The following is a 22,014-nucleotide window of genomic DNA, read 5'->3' on the forward strand; positions in this document are numbered from 1 at the left end:
AGAGCCGCCTACCTCAGTTCACCGCCGCCTCTCTAACATCCGCTCTCCTCAGCCAGATCCCACGCGTGCGCACTAGGTATAACCTGATGCGCCCATGCGGACTCCTGGCAGCGGCCTCGTTAAGCGAAGTGCGCATGAGCCGTCCGGCGCACTTCGCTCGAACCTGCCTTGACCGCTCTATAACAGCCATCCAACCTCCTACAGCTAGGTTATACCTAGTGCGCACGCGCGGGATCTGGCTGAGGAGAGCAGACGTTAGAGAGGCGGCAATGAACTGAGGTAGGCGGCTCTAATGAAAGGGAGGGCAGCGATTTCAATTCAGAAGGCGGCCCTGGGCACCAAAACGAAATGGCTGCAGCCGGGCACCCTGCATCATGAGACGTCCCCTTGGACACATTTGTGACAGGTTATATAAACCTGTTTTATATGATTATAGAGCCACAGGCGCATTTGATAAGGTCACTTTAGGATTCAGTGTATTAGTAGGGACCTCGCCATATGTTTAGGTTATAGGCCTAAATTCTGATGACAGAATCCCTTTAGGCCTCTTTCAGACGGGCGTTGCGGGAAAATGTGCGGGTGCATTACGGGAACACCCGCGATTTTTCCGCGCGAGTGCAAAACATTGTAATGCGTTTTGCACTCGCGTGAGAAAAATCGCGCATGTTTGGTACCCAAACCCGAACTTCTTCACAGAAGTTCGGGCTTGGGTTAGGTGTTCTGTAGATTGTATTATTTCCCCTTATAACATAGTTATAAAGGAAAATAATAGCATTCTGAATAAGGAATGCTTAGTAAAACATCGCTGGAGGGGTTAAAAAAAATAAAATAAAAAATTTAACTCACCTTAGTCCACTTCATCGCGATGCCCGGCATCTCCTTCTGTCTCCTTTACTGAACAGGACCTATGGTGAGCATTCATTACAGGTCAAGGACCTGTGGTGACATCACTCCGGTCATCACATGATCCATCACCATGGTAAAAGATCATGTGATGATCATGTGATGACCGGAGTGACGTCACCACAGGTCCTTGACCTATAATGAATGCTCACCACAGGTCCTGTTCAGTAAAGGAGACAGAAGGAGATGCCGGGCATCGCGATCAAGTGGACTAAGGCGAGTTAAATAATGATCAGGTCTCCATCCCGATCGTCTCCTAGCAACCGTGCGTGAAAATCGCACTGCATCCGCACTTGCCTGCGGATGCTTGCGATTTTCACGCAACCCCATTCCCTTCTATGGGGCCTGCGTTGCGTGAAAAACGCAGAATATAGAGCATGCTGCAATTTTCACGCAACGCACAAGTGATGCGTGAAAATCACCGCTCATGTGAACAGCCCCATAGAAATGAATGGGTCGGTATTCAGTGCGGGTGCAATGCGTTCAACTCACGCATCGCATCCGCGCGGAATACTCACCCGTGTGAAAGGGACCTTTCGGAGTGATGTCATCAAAGGTCCTGTTCCTGTAATTAATGCTCACCACAGGTCCTGTTCAACAAAGGAGACAGAAGGAGATGCCAGGCTACGCGATCAAGTGGACTAAGGTGAGTTAAATTATTTATTTATTTTTTTTAACCCCTCCAGCCCTATTGTACTATGCATTCTGTATTCAGAATGCTATTATTTTCCCTTATAACCATGTTATAAGGGAAAATAATACAATCTACAGAACACCGATCCCAAGCCCGAACTTCTGTGAAGAAGTTCGGGTTTGGGTACCAAACATGCGCGATTTTTCTCACGCGAGTGCAAAATGCATTACAATGTTTTGCACTCGCGCGGAAAAATTGCGGGTGTTCCCGCAACGCACCCGCATATTTTCCTGCAACGCCCGTGTGAAAGAGGCCTATGTGTTTTCCAACAACTAAATATCAATATTAAAAAGACAGAATATTTTTTTTAATACAAAAGCATAAATACATAAAGCCGCCATGATGGGAGGTAAGCTTCCCAATATATATATATAAATATAATTTATTTTTTTATGCACTTATATAGCGAGCGCTACTATATTCCGCAGCGCTTTACAGACATTAGCATCCAACTGTCCCCAATTGGGCTCACAATTTAAAGTCCCTATCAGTATGATGATAAATATAAACATGCTGTATATTTATATAGACATTTAATTATCAAAATACAGTAATAATATGTGCCATACAATCACACAAGTGGAGTGTAACCTGTGTTTTATCACTCAACCAAATACACATCCTTCTAATACACAGTACTTGTCTTCAGTGATGCATCAGTACAACATGTTCTTTGGAAGTGCTTGTACTTTCTTCTCTTCTATTCATATTCTTTAGATTCTCAAGTGCTCGTTCGGCAGAGAACGTGATGTCTAATCCCGCTTTTGATTGCAGCCAGGATTCTACATGCTTTTTGATCTTTAGCGTTATTGCAGGGTCTTGGCAGGAAAATAAAAGGAACAGGCTTCAGTTTATATGAATGAACAATTCAAAAAACATCAGCAAATATAAAATAGAATTCTTTATTCAATTAATTTCCCTCACTTATATAGATTTGACATGTTCTGCAGCACTTTATGGACATTAACATCAGGCTGTCCCCAATGGGGCTCACAATCTAAGTTCCCTATCAGTATGTCTTTGGAGTGTGGGAGGAAACCAGAGTACAAGGAGGAAACCCACAGAAACAGGGAGAACATACAAACTCCATGCTGATGTTGTCCTTGGTTGGATTCCAAACTAGGACCCCAGCGCTGCAAGGCACCAGTGCTAACCACTGAGCTCCCGTGTGAACTATTATCAGTACTACATAAACATGTTTTCCTCTATATGAGAGCTATAAATGTGCAATCTTCTGCACATGTATGGCGCTCTGATCGAGAGGGCACAGGAGTTGTGCCCGCTCAATCAGTACAAGAGCCTCACTGTTTCTGACATCTGGGCCCCTAATGTATCTGTTGGCATTGCTGAAAACTCTGATGCCGTCGGATTAAAAGGGTTGTCCGGGCTTTTGCTATTGATGACCTATCCGCAATAAACAGCTTAACCCCTTAAGGACCGGGCTCATTTTCACCTTAAGGACCAGGCCATTTTTTGGAAATCTGACCAGTGTCACTTTAAGTGCTCATAACTTTAAAACGCTTTGACTTATCCAGGCCATTCTGAGATTGTTTTTTCGTCACATATTGTACTTCATGACACTGGTAAATAAAAAGTCAAAAAAATTATTTTTTTTGCACAAAAAAATACCTAATTTACCAAAAATTTGGAAAAATTTGCAAATTTCAAAGTTTCAGTTTCTCTACTTCTGTAATACATAGTAATACCCCAAAAAATTGTGATGACTTTACATTCCCCATATGTCTACTTCATGTGTGAATTGTTTTGGGAATGATATTTTATTTTTTGGGGATGTTATAAGGCTTAGAAGTTTAGAAGCAAATCTTGAAATTTTTCAGAAATTTACAAAAACTAAATTTTTAGGGACCAGTTCAGGTCTGAAGTCGATTTGCGAGGCTTACATTATAGAAACCACCCAAAAATGACCCCATCTAAGAAACTACACCCCTCAAGGTATTCAAAACTGATTTTGCATACATTCTTAACCCTTTAGGTGTTGCACAAGAGTTATTGGCAAATGGGGAGGAAATTTGAGAATTTAATTTTTTTGTCTAATTTTTCATTTTAACCCATTTTTTCCACTAACAAAGCAAGGGTTAACAGCCAAACAAGATTGTATCTTTATTGCCCTGACTGTGCCGTTTACAGAAACACCCAATATGTGGAAAGGTGCGCCGTATGGTTTTTGGAAGGCTGATTTTTATGGACTGGTTTTTTGACACCATGTCCCATTTGAAGCCCCCTGATGCACCCCTAGAGGAGAAACTCCCTAAAAGTGACCCCATCTAAGAAACTACACCCCTCAAGGTATTCAAAACTGATTTTACATACGTCGTTAACCCTTTAGGTGTTGCACAAGAGTTATTGGCAAATGGGGATGAAATTTGAGAATTTCATTTTTTTGCCTAATTTTCAATTTTAACCCATTTTTTCCACTAACAAAGCAAGGGTTAACAGCCAAACAAGACTGTATCTTTATTGCCCTGACTCTGCTGTTTACAGAAACACCCCATATGTGGCCGTAAACTACTGTACGGGCACACAGTAGGGCGTAGAGTGAAAGGTGCGCCGTTTGGTTTTTGGAAGGCTGATTTTGCTGGACTGTTTTTTTGACACCATGTCCCATTTGAAGCCCCCCTGATGCACCCCTAGAGTAGAAACTCCATAAAAGTGACCCCATCTAAGAAACTACACCCCTCAAGGTATTCAAAACTGATTTTACAAACGTTGTTAACCCTTTAGGTGTTGCACAAGATTTAATGGAAAATAGAGACACAATTTCAAAATTTCAAATTTTTGGCAGATTTTCCATTTTAATATTTTTTTTCCAGTTACAAAGCAAGGGTTAACAGCCAAACAAAACTCATTATTTATGGCCCTGATTCTGTAGTTTACAGAAACACCCCATATGTGGTCGTAAACCGCTGTACGGGCACACGGCAGGGCGCAGAAGGAAAGGAATGCCATACGGTTTTTGGAAGGCAGATTTTGCTGGACTGGTTTTTTTGACACCATGTCCCATTTGAAGCCCCCCTGATGCACCCCTAGAGTGGAAACTCCAAAAAAGTGACTCCATTTTAGAAACTACGGGATAGGGTGGCAGTTTTGTTGGTACTAGTTTAGGGTACATATGATTTTTGGTTGCTCTATATTACACTTTTTGTGCAGCAAGGTAACAAGAAATAGCTTTTTTGGCACGTTTTTTTTTTTTGTTATTTACAACATTCATCTGACAGGTTAGATCATGGGGTAATTTTATAGAGCAGGTTGTCACGGACGCGGCGATACCTAATATGTATACATTTATTTTTATTTATGTAAGTTTTATACAATAACTTCATTTTTAAAACCCAAAAAATGTTTTAGTGTCTCCACAGTCTAAGAGCCATAGTTTTTTCAGTTTTTGAGCGATTATCTTGAGTAGGGTCTCATTTTTTGCGGGATGAGATGACGGTTTGATTGGCACTATTTTGGGGTGCATATGACTTTTTGATCGCTTGCTATTACACTTTTTGTGACGTAAGATGGCAAAAAATGGCTTTTTTTACACTGTTTTTATTTTTATTTTTTTACGGTGGTCATCTGAGGGGTTAGGTCATGTGATATTTTTATAGAGCCGGTCGATACGGACGCGGCGATACCTAATATGTATACTTTTTTTTTATTTATGTAAGTTTTACACAATGATTTCATTTTTGAAACAAAAAAAAATCATGTTTTAGTGTTTCCATAGTCTAAGAGCCATAGTTTTTTCAGCTTTTGGGCGATTATCTTGAGTAGGGTCTCATTTTTTGCGGGATGAGATGACGGTTTGATTGGTACTATTTTGGCGTACATGCGACTTTTTTGATCACTTTTATTACCTTTTTTGGGAAGTAAGGTGGGCAAAATTTCAATTTTCTCATAGTTTTTATTTTTTTATTTTTATGGCGTTCACCGTGCGGGGAAAGTAACATGACCATTTTATAGATCAGGTCGTTACGGACGCGGCGATACCTAATATGTGTAGTTTATTTTATTTTTTTAATTTTTATTCAGTGATAAATGTTTTTTTTTTTATCTTAACTTTTTTCACTTTTTTTTTACATTTTTTTGACCCAGACCCGCTTGGTTCTTGAAGATCCAGTGGGTCTGATGTCTGTATAATACAGTACAGTACAATATATATTGTTCTGTACTGTATTTTACTTACACTGAACAGATCTATGCTTTCATCATAGATCTGTTCAGCACCATGGACAGCAGGACGCCTGAGCAGGCGTCCTGTTGCCATGGGAACCCTCCCCGTCTGCTCAGAACTTCGCAGACGGGGAAGGGTAAGCACGGGGCTAAGGGGGGCTCTCTGGGGGCTCTCTCCCTCTCCATCGGGGGGCTGCAAAGGCACAGCAGCCCCCCGATGGAGAGGGAGGGAGCTCCCTGACCGATGACAGATAACTTTTTCCATACAGCGGTCCGTACGGACCGCGGTATGGAAAGGGTTAAACGGCTGACATCTGCACAGATGTCAGCCGTTTATACCAGGGTGCCAGCAATGTGCTGGCACCCTGGTATAACCACTAGAAGCCAACGATCATTCATGGGGAGGCGGGCGGGGGATCGCGATCCCGCCTGCCGCACCGCCCGCCTCCCGCAACGCCCCCACGGCCTGCGACACCCCCCCCGCACCACCCGCCGGCATCAAATCATGCAGGGGTGCAGGGGGGGGGGTGAAAAATATAGATTATAGGCACTCAAAAGTTTCTGATCCCCGCGGTCAGGGACCGCGGGCATCAGAAACTGCAAAAAGCGCAGCAAACCGCAGGTCTGAATTGACCTGCGGTTTGCTGCGATCGCCGACACGGGGGGGGTCACATCACCCCCCCTGGCGTTGTCACAGGATGCCGGCTGAAGGATTTCAGCCGAAATCCCGTTCCGTTTAACCCCTCGGGCGCCGGAATCCCGATTTAAAAGTTAGGACGTACCGGTACGTCCTTGGTCCTTAAGGACTCGGGAAATAGGGCGTACCGGTACGTCCTATGTCCTTAAGAGGTTAAAGGGTTTCTGTCACCCCGCAAAACTCCCTCAGTGCGCCTGCGCCGATGACATCACCGAAAGAGAAGACGTCATTGGCGCAGGCGCACTGAGGGAGTGCTGAGGATACGAGCCTCCTCATCTCAGAGCGCCTGCGCCGAATGACGCGAGGCGCGCGATTTTTGAATTACTGACAGGGCCGGCCGGATGAGGAGATCCCGGCTGGCCCTGTCAATCAACACGGCGAGGGGGCGGATTTCTGCAGCAGCTACCAGCAAGTAGACGCCCTACTTGCTGGTAGAGCCCTCATTTACATATTATAAAAGTTCGTTTTATAAAGAATCGGCCGCATGAAAGTAAGTAAGAGCATTATATTCTGCTATATCGCACTATGAGGAATCTAACTATCCAAAAAAAAAAAATGAGTTTTGCGGGGTGACAGAAACCCTTTAAATAAGCAAGCACATCAAATCACATGTATATCTAATCCTATGATGTACGATACAGCCTGCTGAGCTGTGTATCTAATCCTACCTTATATGATAGTGCCTGCTGAGCTGTGTATCTAATCCTACCTTATATGATAGTGCCTGCTGAGCTGTGTATCTATTCCTACCTTATATGATACTGCCTGCTGAGCTGTGTGTCTAAACTATACATGACAGTATCCGTTTTGCAGACTGCAAGTTGCGCATCTGTTAAATAAGGATACCGTATGTGTGTGACCCGCATTTTTTTGCAGAGCCACTGTCTTCTATGGGTTTGAGGTCTGCATTTTGAGGACCAGAATAGGACATGTTCTATCTTTTCCGGAACTGACACACTGATGACGCCATGTGTTTTCCACATCCGTATGTCAGTTCCAAAAAACATAGAACATGTCCTATTCTGGTTCCTTAAAATGCAGACCTCTAACCCATAGAAGACAGTGGCTCTGCAAAAAAAATGCGGGTCACACATATACGGTATCCTTATTTAACAGATGCGCAACTTGCAGTCTGCAAAGTGGCTCTGCAAAAAAGATATGGGTCGCACACAGAAAGTATCCTTATTTAGCAAATGCTAAATTTGCAGACTGCAAAACAGATATGGTCATGTGCATGAGGCCTAATCCTATCTTTTTTGGTCCTGCCTGCAGTAGTTTATCTTGGTCTGATTGGCCCAGAGAACACGGTCCATGTGTCGCCGACCGACCCGAACTGACTGTATGACAGTAACTTATGATACAGTCGATCTCTTATCTCATTGGGAGGTAAGTACATGAGGTGAGTACACAACTACAGGCCCGCAGTCAGATAAAGACTGGTTGTATTATACATTGTATCATACATTACTGTCATATAGTCAGTGTGGCTCAGAGGAGCCACAGTTGGCCTGGACAATGTGGTCGACACATGGATTGTGATTCCTGGATCACAGTTATTTGCATGAGCCCCATAACTCATCCAGTGCCATCCACAGTGTGCCTCATGTGCCGTCTAGTGCCCCCTTTGCCATCCACAATGTCCCAGTGACATGCACAGCATAGCGATCAGCCTCTGTGGTTGATCGCTATGCTTAGATTCAAACGGCGCTTACATCGCGCTACAGGCTTCTCATAGAAGCCTGTACACTCAGAAGATGGCTGGATCCCTACACATGCGCAGTTGTATGCAGTCGTTGGAACCTGGAAGGCCAGCAGGAGGTAGTGACGTCAGTGATGACGTGTCATCTCCTGCCTTCAGAGAGGAAGACAAGAAGGCCGGGAGGGACCCGAAGAGCCAAAAACGCTGCAGGAGTGGTCATGTGACAGTGAAGAGGATCCTGCGAACCCTTGCGCTGCAGAGGGTAAGTATACCTGTAATATTCTTCCCTCCACAGGTAATTGTAATGGCTTAAATCTAAAGTAGGGGCCAGAGAACTCCTTTAATAACTATTTAGTGAGCTATCACTCTGGTCTTAAAAGCATAGAAAGTAAAATTTGGAAATTTTCCCCTACTTTTCCATAAATGTAGGATTTTTATATAAATAAAGGTAAAACCCAAATTTACCGCTAACATGAAGTACAATGTGTCATGAGAAAATCTCAGAATCTGTTGGATAAGTAAAAGCATTCCAAAGTTATTACCACATAACGTGAGATTTATAAAATTACGCTGTCTATATGTTAAAAACTAGCTATGTCCTGAAGGGGTTAAATCTGTCACCAGTTTTATGAGGTCCTACCTAGTGACACATGCCGTTAGAAAAATGCTAGGTCACTTTCTTATACTTACCCAGCCATTCGTTAAATTTTGCATGGCAGAGAGCTGGAGCTGTTCGATACAGACCATGTGTCGGAGAGTCCTCATGTTCATGCTCTACCAGCTCTCCCCACCCCCATCACTCATCAACATCTCTTTCCTACCGCAATCATGGCAGAGGACGGGGAGACTCAAGAGCTCATGAATATGAGGATCTTACAGACAAGACTGCTCTCGGCTTATCCCGAAGTAACTGACCCAGCGTTTTGCTCAGGGTATCTGTCACCAGTTTATAATGCACTCATATAGGGCACAGTAAAAGTAGTTACTGAGTAATTTTTAATATGGGCTTTGATGTTATTGTGGTGCTTAGAACACCATCCTATTAAAGGGGTTATGCTACCATTAAATGATATTTTAATATAATTTAGCATGAAAAACGAGGTACTTATGTCATTTATTTTCTGCTACAAAAATGCTCCAGTTGTAATATATTCTCTTTACTTCATTATAATGATCCCCCTAAGGTTCAATCTGTATATTGTGCTTGTCCACCTACTGAGCTGGATCAACATGGTCGCACATGCTCCGTTCCATACTTCCACAGCCAGCAGCTTATCTACTGAACAGGGTAGGTTCTAGGTTTTTTAGATAGCAATGTCATGTGCTATATGATGCCCGATTTTCATGTTTTACATCAATCATGGTATAAACCCTTTAACTGTTCAGGTTAGTACAGCTCTGAGGTGGCGCTAGGTGTTCTGGTTCTTAGCGAAGAGATGCAGCTGGTATATTGAGCCTTAAGGCCTCTTTACACTGGCTGACCATCAACCCTATAGGTGCTAACAAGCGTTCGTTCGCGATGATCAGCCGGTCTAAAGGTGCCGCTGATAACCTGATGAACGAGCAGGTAATATGATCGTTTGTGCGGTCACCTAAATCATTGTCTAAACACCACTCTGCTGCTGGCAAACAATGATTCTCTATGAGGACGAGAGACGGCAATAGTGATTGCTCCTCCCCATACTGTGGAGGAGATCGCTGCATGTAAATGCAGTGGTCTCCTTACTGACGTGCAGATGCTTGCCGGAAAGCAACGCTTCCTTTCCGACAATCGTCTGCTCTACCTAACAGTGTAAAGGCAATGCTCCTAGGGATAAAAGTAATCTCATATTTGCATACTTTTTTCCTATGGAGCATTGCTTATAAATAAGTCTCTGTACAGATGGGTGTCTGGCTAGCTAATATGAGATAGTTTTCTTTCACATAGACAGTCCAAAAGTGAAGAACATTTGCAAAGGCGGCAGATTGTTAGATTTAGGGAGGACATCAGTACAGAAATATAGCTAGTAAGTTTCTGCCGTATACCACTGCCACACAACGAAACAGATATCTCGTAGCAATGGCAAAAGAAAATGAGGATTCTAGAGAGCCCTTTCCTTATGAAATTCAGTGGTGGCTTTTGACCTCAAGTCCTTTGTTAAATGTATCAGCAGTCACACTGAAGCTAATCTGGTTAGAGTCCGACGTGTGTGCAGGGAGGGAATGGGAACCTATAGTGTCCCTAATAAATAAATAAAAATGCAAAAAGTGGCCCCCATGCTGTAGGCAGGTCCAAATTGACAGAAGGCAAAGCAACACAAGTAGATGGGGCCAACACAAGTAGTCAGGGTCAACACAAGTAGATGGGGCCAACACAAGTAGATGGGGCCAACACGAGTAGATGGGGCTAACACGAGTAGATGGGGCCAACACAAGTAGATGGGGCCAACACAAGTAGATGGGGCCAACACAAGTAGATGGGGCCAACACAAGTAGTCAGGGTCAACACAAGTAGATGGGGCCAACACAAGTAGATGGGGCCAACACGAGTAGATGGGGCTAACACGAGTAGATGGGGCCAACACAAGTAGATGGGGCCAACACAAGTAGATGGGGCCAACACAAGTAGATGGGGCCAACACAAGTAGTCAGGGTCAACACAAGTAGTCAGGGTCAACACAAGTAGTCAGGGTCAACACAAGTAGGTGGGGTCAGTACGAACATAGAACATCACAAGATAACATCCCAGCAGAACCAAATACCACATGGCCATCAATAGCTGCCATGTTCTGCTCTCCTCCAGTTGTCTCTAACTAGGATATGGAGCAGGGGACCACAGCTCTGAGCCAGCTCTACCTTCTACATGCTGGATTTCCCCTACTAATGACCCCCTATAGTGCCTCCACTAGTATGTTCCCCAAGTGGCCAAGGAATAAAAAAAAAAAATGCATGATTCCCATTCCAAGATGCTGTCTCTCGTGCAGGCCACCGCTCTTTTCCAGTCTGTGGCCTGAGAAACCTGTGTCCCTGCTCTATTTGTACACTGCCTCATATAGTGAGGCCTATGAGGGTGAACAGCAGGCCAGGGAGCCATGGGGGTCTCATGCCCCACTGCAGTATTGCAGGCCTGTGGTTAACAACACAATTGAAAACACAGGGGTACCTGTGCCCGCTGGCCAGGTACATAAATGCCTGATGCTCCCAGTGTTAATTAACCCTGACAGGATCAGATCATTATGTACCCAGGCAGGGTCAGACTGGGTTCCTTGGGCCCACCAGAGAAAATTATTCTTGGGTCTCAAACCCCATATAATCAATAAGGTCTAATGGGGTTTTGATTCGAAGAAATAAATCCTAGTGGCAATTTATGAAATCCAAAGGCAGCTCCAAATTTTTCAACTTTTAACTGCCAGATACCATTGTTTTTGGGGGGACAAGCTGCTGCCAGCTGTCTGATAGTGACTTACTCCCCTCTCCCCAGATTAAACACATGCACAACCAGCCAAGCATGCATGTGTATGAGACATTTGGGAGAGACAGCTGACTAAGCAACAGAGTTGCAGATAGCCAGACCCACTTAAGTGCAATTATGCTATGTTAGATCTCATAAGGCGCCCACCTGTTTTATCTCCATCACATTGTAAGTTATACTGTTTCAGAAAGCTGTGGGCCAAGATGACTTCTTTAGCATGTTCTTCTTGAGCTCTCAGAATGAGGGCACCGAGAAGCTCAGAGTTGTTGGAGGTGCTTCTGTAATACAGCATGTGAGCCAGTTCAAGAGAATGCGCTTTCCTTCTCTGAGCAAATGTCTGTGGATGACAGACATTAAAAAATTACTACAACTCCTAGTAGATGGTAGGATACATGAAAAACGATAATAGAGTTAGTAATTACATTTAAAACTTTTTTTTTGTTGTATAACCATTTCACACAAAAATATTTCATGTAAAAAAAACATTGTCCTGTACTATACTGCAAAAAATATCACTGCGGCTACTGTGCAATATATTTCACAACAAATGCGCACAGAGTGAACGCGGCCTCAGTGTCAAAAATAAAAAGGAAGTCCTATAGGATGAAATAAATGCTCTGGTGTGCACCGCCGTGGCTGAACGTACAAAAGGAAACGCAATGAACCCTGCAAACACTGAATACGTGGATTATAAGTGAATAGGAGGTACTTGGCAAATTCAGTAAAATCAAGATGACTTCTTTTAGATGGGGTTCTCCTCTTAACTTACTGTATTTTGAGCCCCATAAGACGCATTTTCCCCCCCAAAAGTGGGGGGGAAATGTCCCTGTGTCTTATGGGGTGAATACTAATGAGCGCTCCCATTATGGAAGCGCTCATTAGTACTGGAGGACTGGGAAGCAGTGAAGGCTGTGTACTCACCGCTTCCTGGTCCTCGGCTGTCGCCAGGTCACAGCACAGCCGACGGCAGGAGGAAGAAGATTGTGGGCGGTGAGGAGTGGTGGCGTCCGGAGCAGGAGAGGTAAGTGTTTTTTTTATTTTATGTGCTCTGTGGCTGGGGGCTGATGAGAGGCATGGGGCTCTTATCTGAGGTCTGATTGGGGGTTATTCACATTGGGATCTGAGCTGAGGGCTGATTAACATTGGGGGTCTGATTGGTGGTTTGACCTGAGGTCTAATAAAAAATATTTTTTTCTTACTGTCCTCCTCTAAAACCTAGGTGGACAGTATGGGCCGGTGTGTCTTATAGGGCGGAAAATACAGTACTTTTCCTTATGCCAGTTCGGTAGGTATGCCAGTTCGGTTTTCATTATAAGGCTGTCTCCATTTTGGACCTGCACCCTAGCTATCCATCTTTCCCAAGGATGTTTTTAGTTCAGAGAAGTATATAGCTGGAGCCTACTTTCCATAAATTCATATCAAATGAAGTTACCATCCAGTTCATGTGCAACACAAGATCCTGGAGGAACTCTATACAAACAAGGGGAGAACATACAGATGTGTCCATCCATACTATTCTTTTTGTGGCACAAAACATGATTTTGCAATGCTCTTTGAGAAGATGCCTATGTTATGTGCAGCCACCCAGTGGAAGTCATGTGTACTGCAATCTGTCAAGGGTTTAGCTGGCAGGTCGCAATATTGAATTTGATTTGTTTCATGAGAAATTGGAGTCCTTACCCAAACACAAGCGAAGAGTCGACACATCTGTATAACTTTAAGAGGACCTGTCGTCACAAAATGCAAAGCAATCTGAAAGCACCATGTTATAGAGCAGCAGAAGCTGAGCAGATTGATATATAGTTATGTGGGAAAAGGTTCAGTATAACTTGTAATTTACACAATTATATCTTTGTTATTTTCACTTCCTGTGAAGAGCTATCGGTACAGGGAGGAGGGGTTATCAATGACTGACAGCTATCTCAGTATGCACACTAATACACACAATGCCATCACTGATAACCTCTCCCCTCTGTACCCATAGGTATTCACAGGAGGTATAAAAAGCAAATATATGAATCTATAAATGACAGGTTTTACTGAATGTTTTCCCCAAAAAATATATCAATCTGTTTGGCTATAACATGGTGCTTTTAGATTGCATTGGCTTTTGTGGGGTGCACTCACATCACTATTGGACGGACCCCAAATCGTGGATCTGCAAAATATGGTCACTGGCCATATACACTCCGCATTGTGGTGTATGTAGACCCAGTGACTTCAAATCGGCCTGGGATCCGCAAGATGTGACCTAAGATAGGACATGTCCTATTTTTTATGGCGCACAGGCACGGACACGGAAACACACAGAAGGGCTTCCATGTTTTTGTGTGCCTCCACACCACAAAAGATACGACATGTCCTATCTTCGGCCACATCTTGTGGATCGCAGACCGATTGATGTCAATGGGTCCGCACCTCGATGCGGAATGCACAAGGACGGTGCCCGTGTTTTGCGGGTCCACGGTCCGCAAAACAGGCATGCGCCTCCCAGGGTCGTGTGAGTGCACCCTAATAAGAATGTTGCTACTGGTTAGATTCAAACCCAGGACCTCCGTGCTGCGTGAGGTGGTCTGCCAATGTACTGACTGCATAATACAATCATGTCATGGATGATTTTGCTCCATCTATCGACAGCATGTTACGGAGCAGGACCCAGAAACCCTGAGTGAGCAGACATTTAAATCAACAGATTTCAAGGTATATAAACACGCACTGTAAGTCAAATGCAATAAGAGTCAAATGGAGAAGAACTGGAACAGCAATGACTCATCTCATCTCACTGGTCAGTCTGCCAAAATGACTCCAAGGTGCTGCAAGAAGTCACAAAACATCTACGGCTGCGTTGTTATTTTTGCTTTTCTGATCCGTCAAACAGATGCATGTAGATCATGTGGGCACTAAGTAACTTACATGCCATGGCCGAGGAGATGGATGTGGAGCAGCAGTGTCTTGGTAATGGTGACCAGTAATAAATGTCAATGAGTAAAATATCTGACAGATTCATGCACACTCTGTACTGAAGTGGCCATTCCCTCTTATAGTTTGGAAGAAATGGAATCAGTCTGTCTTTGACTTCTTACCGTCCAAGTTCGAAATGTCATGAATCCAGCAAATAGGAAGAGCAGAAAAGATGTTCCAATCTTCAAGTCTGTGAGGACCACCATTCCGACATTGACGAACACTATTCCTCCACTCACTAGCAGCATAGTGTTAATTAGCGTGCGGTCAATACTTGAGGTCCGGACCTTTACCACAGGAAGAAGTTGCTCCAGCCCCTCCAGAGGTATGTCCTTGAAACACTTCAACACCATATGAGTATGTTTGGGCCGAGCTGCCACTAGGACTCTCTTAAAATATCGCCTAGTGAAATAAGAAAGTCACACGTTACATCGCTCTTATCATTCTAAATACCTATCCCCACTGTGCATGGAAATAATAAACGACGAAACAGTCCAATATGAGCCGCATCTGAGCTGGAATGTGCTCCAAAACCTTGTACACAATACAGCACATAATCTACTGTCCATTTTGCAACATTTCTATATTTACATTGTAAATGTTGAGCACGCAGAAACATGTCTTGCCTTTCTGGTGGGGTGCGAGGAGATCTGGTGAACCAGGAATCTTGAGGATTGGTACTCATCTGTAAGGAAAGAGGTCCTACTCTCTGTCCAAGAGCCCAGTAATGGATGTATTCATACTTGTCAAGATTTACATGCACCTGAAAAATAAATCACTGTAAATTATAAAACGTGAAAACAAGGAATTATGAAATACCGGCAAACCATGACGCTGGGATGGATCTGTCGAAGGATACAAATGGCTTATAACAGGGTTTGTTGGTGTTCTCTGTAGGTTTTTTTGGCAAGAAAAGTGCTGCATCCTTCACTACTCTTGCCATCAAAAGCGTTGGACACTCCTAAGGAGGCTCTGAAAGCAGGTGTGAACCACGCCTTATAATTTTGCAAATGCAAAGAGCATGCCTATTTGTGGCCTAAAATGGGTTTATCCGGTAATTAATATTGCTAACCTATCCTCTGGATAGGTACATCGGTCACATGGCCTAGTTGCAGCTCAGCCCCATTGAAGTGAATGGGGTTGAGCTGCAATACCAAGAACTGCCACGATACGATGTACGGTGCTGTGCTTGGAAAGCGGTTATGAAGCTGCAGCACTCACCAGAACTCCGGCGAGCGCAGCGGCTCCCTGAAACAGCTGATCGGCGGGAGTGCCAGAACTCGGAACCCCACCGATGTGATAATGATGACCTATCCTGAGCATAGGTCATCACTATACATTCCTGGATAACCCCTTTAAAAGCTGAGGACACCTTTGCATTCTTTAGTGCATTGTATGTATGATATGTAATAGAATATTTTTGCAATTGGTTTAATTAAAAATGTTTTGCTTTTTTCTCTTCTGTGGCTTGAATGTCTTACAATGCACTGCAAGCTGCTTGATTCCGCTGGCTCAGGCTCTAGCACCCACCTTGTGAACACACATCAAAGCTCAAACCAAATCAGGTTTGCCCATAGACATAACAACACTGTTCTCAGAGAGGCCAAATAATTTTGTACATGGTGGGGGAAAAAAGGGGAAAGAAGGAAGAAATTTAATCTACCGAATAAGGCAGTCTCTAAAGGTTATGCAAGGTCGATTATCTGGAATATTTGTACAAACGGCTGTTCCCAATAAGTGCCCAGTGTAAATGTGTTGCTGAGCACCCAATGAACACAAACGCTCCGTCATTGGGTGAAAGCGCTGTTGCTGTGGCACCCAAAATCATTGTTTTTGGGCAGCAGATCAGATGTAAATAGAGATCTGCTGTCCAGAATCTATATCGGGAGTGACTACAGTAGCATCATTCGTCCCCATACAGAGGAGAGACTGCAGCTCTCTTTGTATAATCCCACCTCAGAGACAAAAGGTATTTGGGTAAGAGTAAGGCCCCTTTCACACGGGCGAGTATTCCACGCGGATGCGATGCGTGAGGTGAACGCATTGCACCCGCACTGAATACCGACCCATTTATTTCTATGGGGCTGTTCACATGAGCGGTGATTTTCACGTATCACTTGTGCGTTGCGTGAAAATCGCAGCATGCTCTATATTCTGCGTTTTTCACGCAAAGCAGGCCCCACAGAAGTGAATGGGGCTGCGTGAAAATCGCAAGCATCCGCAAGCAAGTGTGGATGCGGTGCGATTTTCACGCACGGTTGCTAGGAGACGATCGGAATGGAGACCCGATCATTATTATTTTCCAAATAATAGCATTCTGAATACAGAATGCATAGTAAAACAGCGCTGGAGGAGTTAAAAAAAATAAAAATAAATTTAACTCACCTTAGTCCACTTGATCGCAGCCCGGCATCTCCTTCTGTCTCCTTTGCTGAACAGGACCTGTGGTGAGCATTAATTACAGGTAAAGGACCTTTGGTGACGTCACTCCGGTCATCACATGATCTTTTACCATGGTGATGGATCATGTGATGACCAGAGTGACGTCACCACAGGTCCTGTTCAGCAAAGGAGACAGAAGGAGATGCCGGGCTACGCGATCAAGTGGACTAAGGTGAGTTAAATTATTATTTTTTTAACCCCTCCAGCGCTAGTTTACTATGCATTCTGTATTCAGAATGCTATTATTTTCCCTTATAACCATGTTATAAGGGGAAATAATACAATCTACACCGATCCCAAGCCCGAACTTCTGTGAAGAAGTTCGGGTTTGGGTACCAAACATGCGCGATTTTTCTCACGCGAGTGCAAAACGCATTACAATGTTTTGCACTCGCGCGGAAAAATCGCGGGTGTTCCCGCAACGCACCCGCACATTTTCCCGGAACGCCCGTGTGAACCCAGCCTAAGGCCTCATGCACACGACAGTGTTTTTTCACTCTCAGTGATTTGGCTTCAGTGGTCCGTGTCCGATTTTGCTTCAGTTGTGTTTCCTTGTGTCTTCTTTTTTTTGTCTGACAGGGAAAAAAAAGGAAGGTTAATGAAAAGTGTAATTTTATTGCACCAAGGTCTTGTAGAAAAAAACGGACACGGACGACATACCAGTTGTGCATCCGGTTTTTTTTGACGGACCCATTGACTTGAATGGGTCCGTCCTCCATTTTCCACTGACAAGAATAGGACAGGTTATATTTTTTTGACGGACTGGAATCACGGATCACGGACGCGGAGAAAAAAGTATTTTTTCACAGCTCCATAGAAATGAATGGGACCTCCGCTAAACTGTGAAAAATGACGGAACGGACACGGATGCACACAACGGTCGTGTGCATGAGGCCTTAGGGCGCATTCACACTACCACGCCATGTTTTGCGGTCTGCAAATTGCGGATCTGCAAAACTCGGATGCCGCCTGTGTGCATTCCGCAAATTGCAGAATTGGCAGCACAATATAGAAATGCCTATTCTTGTCCGGGATTGCGGACAAGAACAGGACAAGCTCTATATTTTTTGTGGGGCAGCAGAACGGAAAAACTGATGTGGACAGCACATGGTGGTCTCTCCGCATCTTTTGCGGCCCCATTAAAATGAATGGGTCCACACTCGTTCCACAAACAAAGGATGCGGACCCATTCATAAGGTCGTCTGAATGAGCCCTTAAACAAGAATTAGATGAGAGATAACATTGAGAACACTTTAGGCATTCTGAACTGCATGCTACCCTGCACGATGTAGAAACAAATCAAGCAACATGTATGGTGGAAGTCATCACTTTAAATATGGCGCCCCACCCCGTGAGTGCAGTGGCCATAGCCACTGGGTTTCCACTGTTTCAAAGGTCGATCACAGACATATAACACCTTTGATGCCGTGGTCAAATCTGAACGGTGAAGATGTGGGAGATAGAGTTGTTGCGATACCAAATTTTTGATTCGGTTTCGATACCATGAAAAAGTATTGCGATACTCGATACCATTCGATACCACGCGAAAAAAATAAACAAAAAAAGCCACGTGCATTCCTCATTTTTAAAAATGGCGAATCGCGCAGTTTTTATTTTATTTTTTCTGTTCCGGAATTCACCACCTAGATTTTTTTTTTATATTTTAATAGTTTGGACTTTTCTGACGTGGCGATGTAATATGTTTATTTATATATTTTATATGTGAAATTGGGAAAAGGGGGGTGATTTATACTTTTTTTTTTTTTCACTTTTTATTTAATAACTATTTCCCCCCTTAGGGGCTAGAACCTGGGATCTTTCATCCCTTTTCCTATTCACCCTGATAGATCTCTATCAGGGTGAATAGGACTCCACACTGTCCCTGCTGCTCTGTGCTTTGTGCACACAGCATCAGGGATGTTACCATGGCAACCAGGGCTTCTGTAGCGTCCTGGCTGCCATGGTAACCGATCGGAGCCCCAGGCTTACACAGCTGGGGCTCCGATCGGAAGCTGCCACTGCAGCACCAATGAGGGGGAGTGGAGAGGTCCCTGTGGCCACTGCCACCAATGATTTTAATACTGGAGGGTTGAGAGGGGCCGGCGCACTGTGCCACCAATGATTTTAATGGGATGGGGGGATTGAGGGGGGGGGCACACTGCACCACCAATGATTTTACCCCTTTATACAGGAGGCGGGTACTAGCAGATCAGCGGCAGTTAACTGCCGCTGATCGCAGCTCCCTGTCAGGGGCAGGGTGCCGGCAATGCGATTCTGCTGCCGGCACCCGCCTCCTGTATGTGTTAAAGACTGACTACTGTATATGAGTCCAGACTTTCACTATTAGGCCACACAGAGCGGCGCCCAGCGATGTCTCAGCACTCACCATTTAGTCCTGGGCGCCGCTCCGTTCGCCCGCAGTGCCCCATTACTGTCTCCTCTCCTGCTCCACATGCTGCTGATTACTATCGGAGCGATGGGAGGAGACATCAGCTTCACTAGTGGGCGTTCCTTCTCCCTGGCTGTAGCGCTGTCCAATCGCAGCGCAGGGAAAAGGAACGCCCACTAGTGAAGCTGATGTCTCCTCCCATCGCTCCGATAGTAATCCTATCATTGGTGGCGCAGTGCGCCCGCCCCTCCTCCGCCCCTCTCTTCTCATTGCCGCCCCTCCTCCACCCCCTCTCTTCTCATTGCCGCCCCTCCTCCGCCCCTCTCTTCTCATTGCCGCCCCTCCTCCGCCCCTCTCTTCTCATTGGTGGCAGCGGCAGCAGCACAGGGGGAGGGAGGACAGCTTCCTTCTCCCCGTGCTGCTGAGAGAGAACATGAGCGCGCCGATAGCAGCGCGCTCATGTTCAGAGATACTAGACTGCGCAGAAGCGCAGCCCAGTATCGAAAAAACGGAAATCCCGGTATCGTATCGATACCGGGACAAAAGTATCGATTGGGTATCGAAATTTCGATACCCGCAACAACCCTAGTGGGAGATGCATGCTCCTGTGCCCGTAACAGCCTCCCCCGGATGAGATCGGGGAAGCTGTTACAGTACAATGATAGCCAAGAGCCTGCTTCAGACTCCGATAACCATCATTATTGCAGGTGGCAGCATTGTACTGAAATACAGCGAATGGTGTGCTCTGTAAAGGATAAATATCCATTGCAGAACACAAAAAACATCATAGCCCGTACTATTAAAATATAAAAGTATTTATCCCATGTGGCCTCAAAAGGGCCAATTCGCCATTTGTTTGTCCCCAAATAAATTGAATGAACAGTGATCAAAAAGTCTCAAACCCTCCATAGACGTAAATATCGAAAAGATATAGGGTTAAAATATGACAATAAAAAGAAAAAATGCTTTTTTTACAAAGTCTTTTTTTCCAATATTAAAACACAAGAAAAACTATACAAGTGTTTTATCTCTGTAATCGTAGTGATCTGGAGAGTGAAGGTAACAGTTAAATTTTACCAAATAGGGAAAAACAAAACCCATAAAACTGTGGCGGCATTGTGGTTTTTATTCCAATTCCTCCCCATTTGGAATTTTTTTCCAGCTCCCCACTATATCATATGCAATATTAAATGATGCCATTATAAAGAACAACTTGTCCAGCAAAAAACAAGCCCTCAAAAAGTTATGGCTCTGGGAAGGCAGGGAGTGAAAAACAAAAATGCAAAAATAGAAAATGGTCCTGGTTCAGTTTAAATTTGTGTCGTTTCCGGCCAATATCAAGCACTCAGTATTGCTGACAAACTATGATGTTCAAACCTTTAAAACCTTTGCATTGATGAGGGGCAATCACCCCAAAATTAGCTGTTTGAAGATGAGGTCCTGTACTGATGTACTAATTCTATTTTATTTGCTCTAATCATGTCAGCAGATTTGTACCCATGACACTGGCTGACCTGTTACATGTGCGCTTGGCAGCTGAAGGCATCTGTGTTGGTCCCATGTTCATATGTGTAAGCATTGCTGAGAGAAATAGTCTTTTAGAATTAGTTTTACTTTCGAAACGGACATTAAAAACGGACCCATGCAATTGTATGGGGGCATTCGGTCAGTGAAAAACGGAGAAAATAGAACATGTTCTATTTTTTTACGTCTGTTTTTCACTGACAGTCAAAAAAACTGCCATGTGAATAACCCCAAAGACTACCATTGGTCTTAAAATGGACGTGTGAACCGAAGACGAGTTAGGTTTCAAGTTTTAAAGTGGATTTCCACTTTAAAAATCAACTACCGAAGTTATTCAACTAAGTCACGCGTGACTTCATGAATAACTAACTTCGGCTCATCGGAGCCCATACATTCTAATACTGTACGGAGGCGAATCTCAGTGCAGTATTAGGCTACTTTTACACTGGAGTTTTGGCATTCCGTTTGCGAGATCCGTTCAGGGCTCCCACAAGCAGTCCAAAACGCATCAGTTTTGCCCTAATGCATTCTGAATGGAAAAGGATCCGCTCAAAATGCATCAGTTTGCCTCCGTTCAGTCTCCATTCCACTTTAGAGGCGGACAACAGAACACTGCTTGCAGCTTGCAACTGAGCCAGACGGATCCGTCCTGGCACGCAATGTAAGTCAACGGGGACGGATCCGTTTTCTATGACACAATAGAAAACGGATCCGTCCTCCATTGACTTTCAATGGTGTTCAAGACGGATCCGTCTTTTAAATAATAGAAACATAGAATATGTCGGCAGATAAGAACCATTTGGCCCATCTAGTCTGCCCAATATACTGAATACTATGGATAGCCCTTGGCCCTATCTTATATGAAGGATGGCCTTATGCCTATCCCATGCAAGCTTAAACTCCTCCACTGTATTTGCAGCTAACACTTCTGCAGGAAGGCTATTCCATGCATCCACTACTCTCTCAGTAAAGTAATACTTCCTGATATTACTTTTAAACCTTTGCCCCTCTAATTTAAAACTATGTCCTCTTGTAGCAGTTTTTCTTCTTTTAAATAGATCCATTCTGAATGGAT

General features: G+C 44.2%; 1 protein-coding gene across 1 annotated transcript in view; it reads right to left on the reverse strand.

Moving 5' to 3' along the window:
• Positions 1-1,907: 1,907 nt before the first annotated feature.
• Positions 1,908-22,014, reverse strand: part of TMEM143 (transmembrane protein 143) — a 32,066-nt gene continuing 11,959 nt past the window's right edge. Inside the window, exons 5-8 of the mRNA XM_040434802.1 lie at positions 15,211-15,347; positions 14,707-14,986; positions 11,771-11,960; positions 1,908-2,415 (exon numbers count right to left, since the gene is read on the reverse strand). Coding sequence (XP_040290736.1) covers positions 2,243-2,415; positions 11,771-11,960; positions 14,707-14,986; positions 15,211-15,347 — 780 coding nt within the window. The 3' untranslated portion in view covers positions 1,908-2,242. The remainder of the gene's footprint in view (positions 2,416-11,770; positions 11,961-14,706; positions 14,987-15,210; positions 15,348-22,014) is intronic.

Source organism: Bufo bufo, chromosome 1 (genome assembly GCF_905171765.1).
Source record: "Bufo bufo chromosome 1, aBufBuf1.1, whole genome shotgun sequence".
NCBI classification, from domain to species: domain Eukaryota; kingdom Metazoa; phylum Chordata; class Amphibia; order Anura; family Bufonidae; genus Bufo; species Bufo bufo.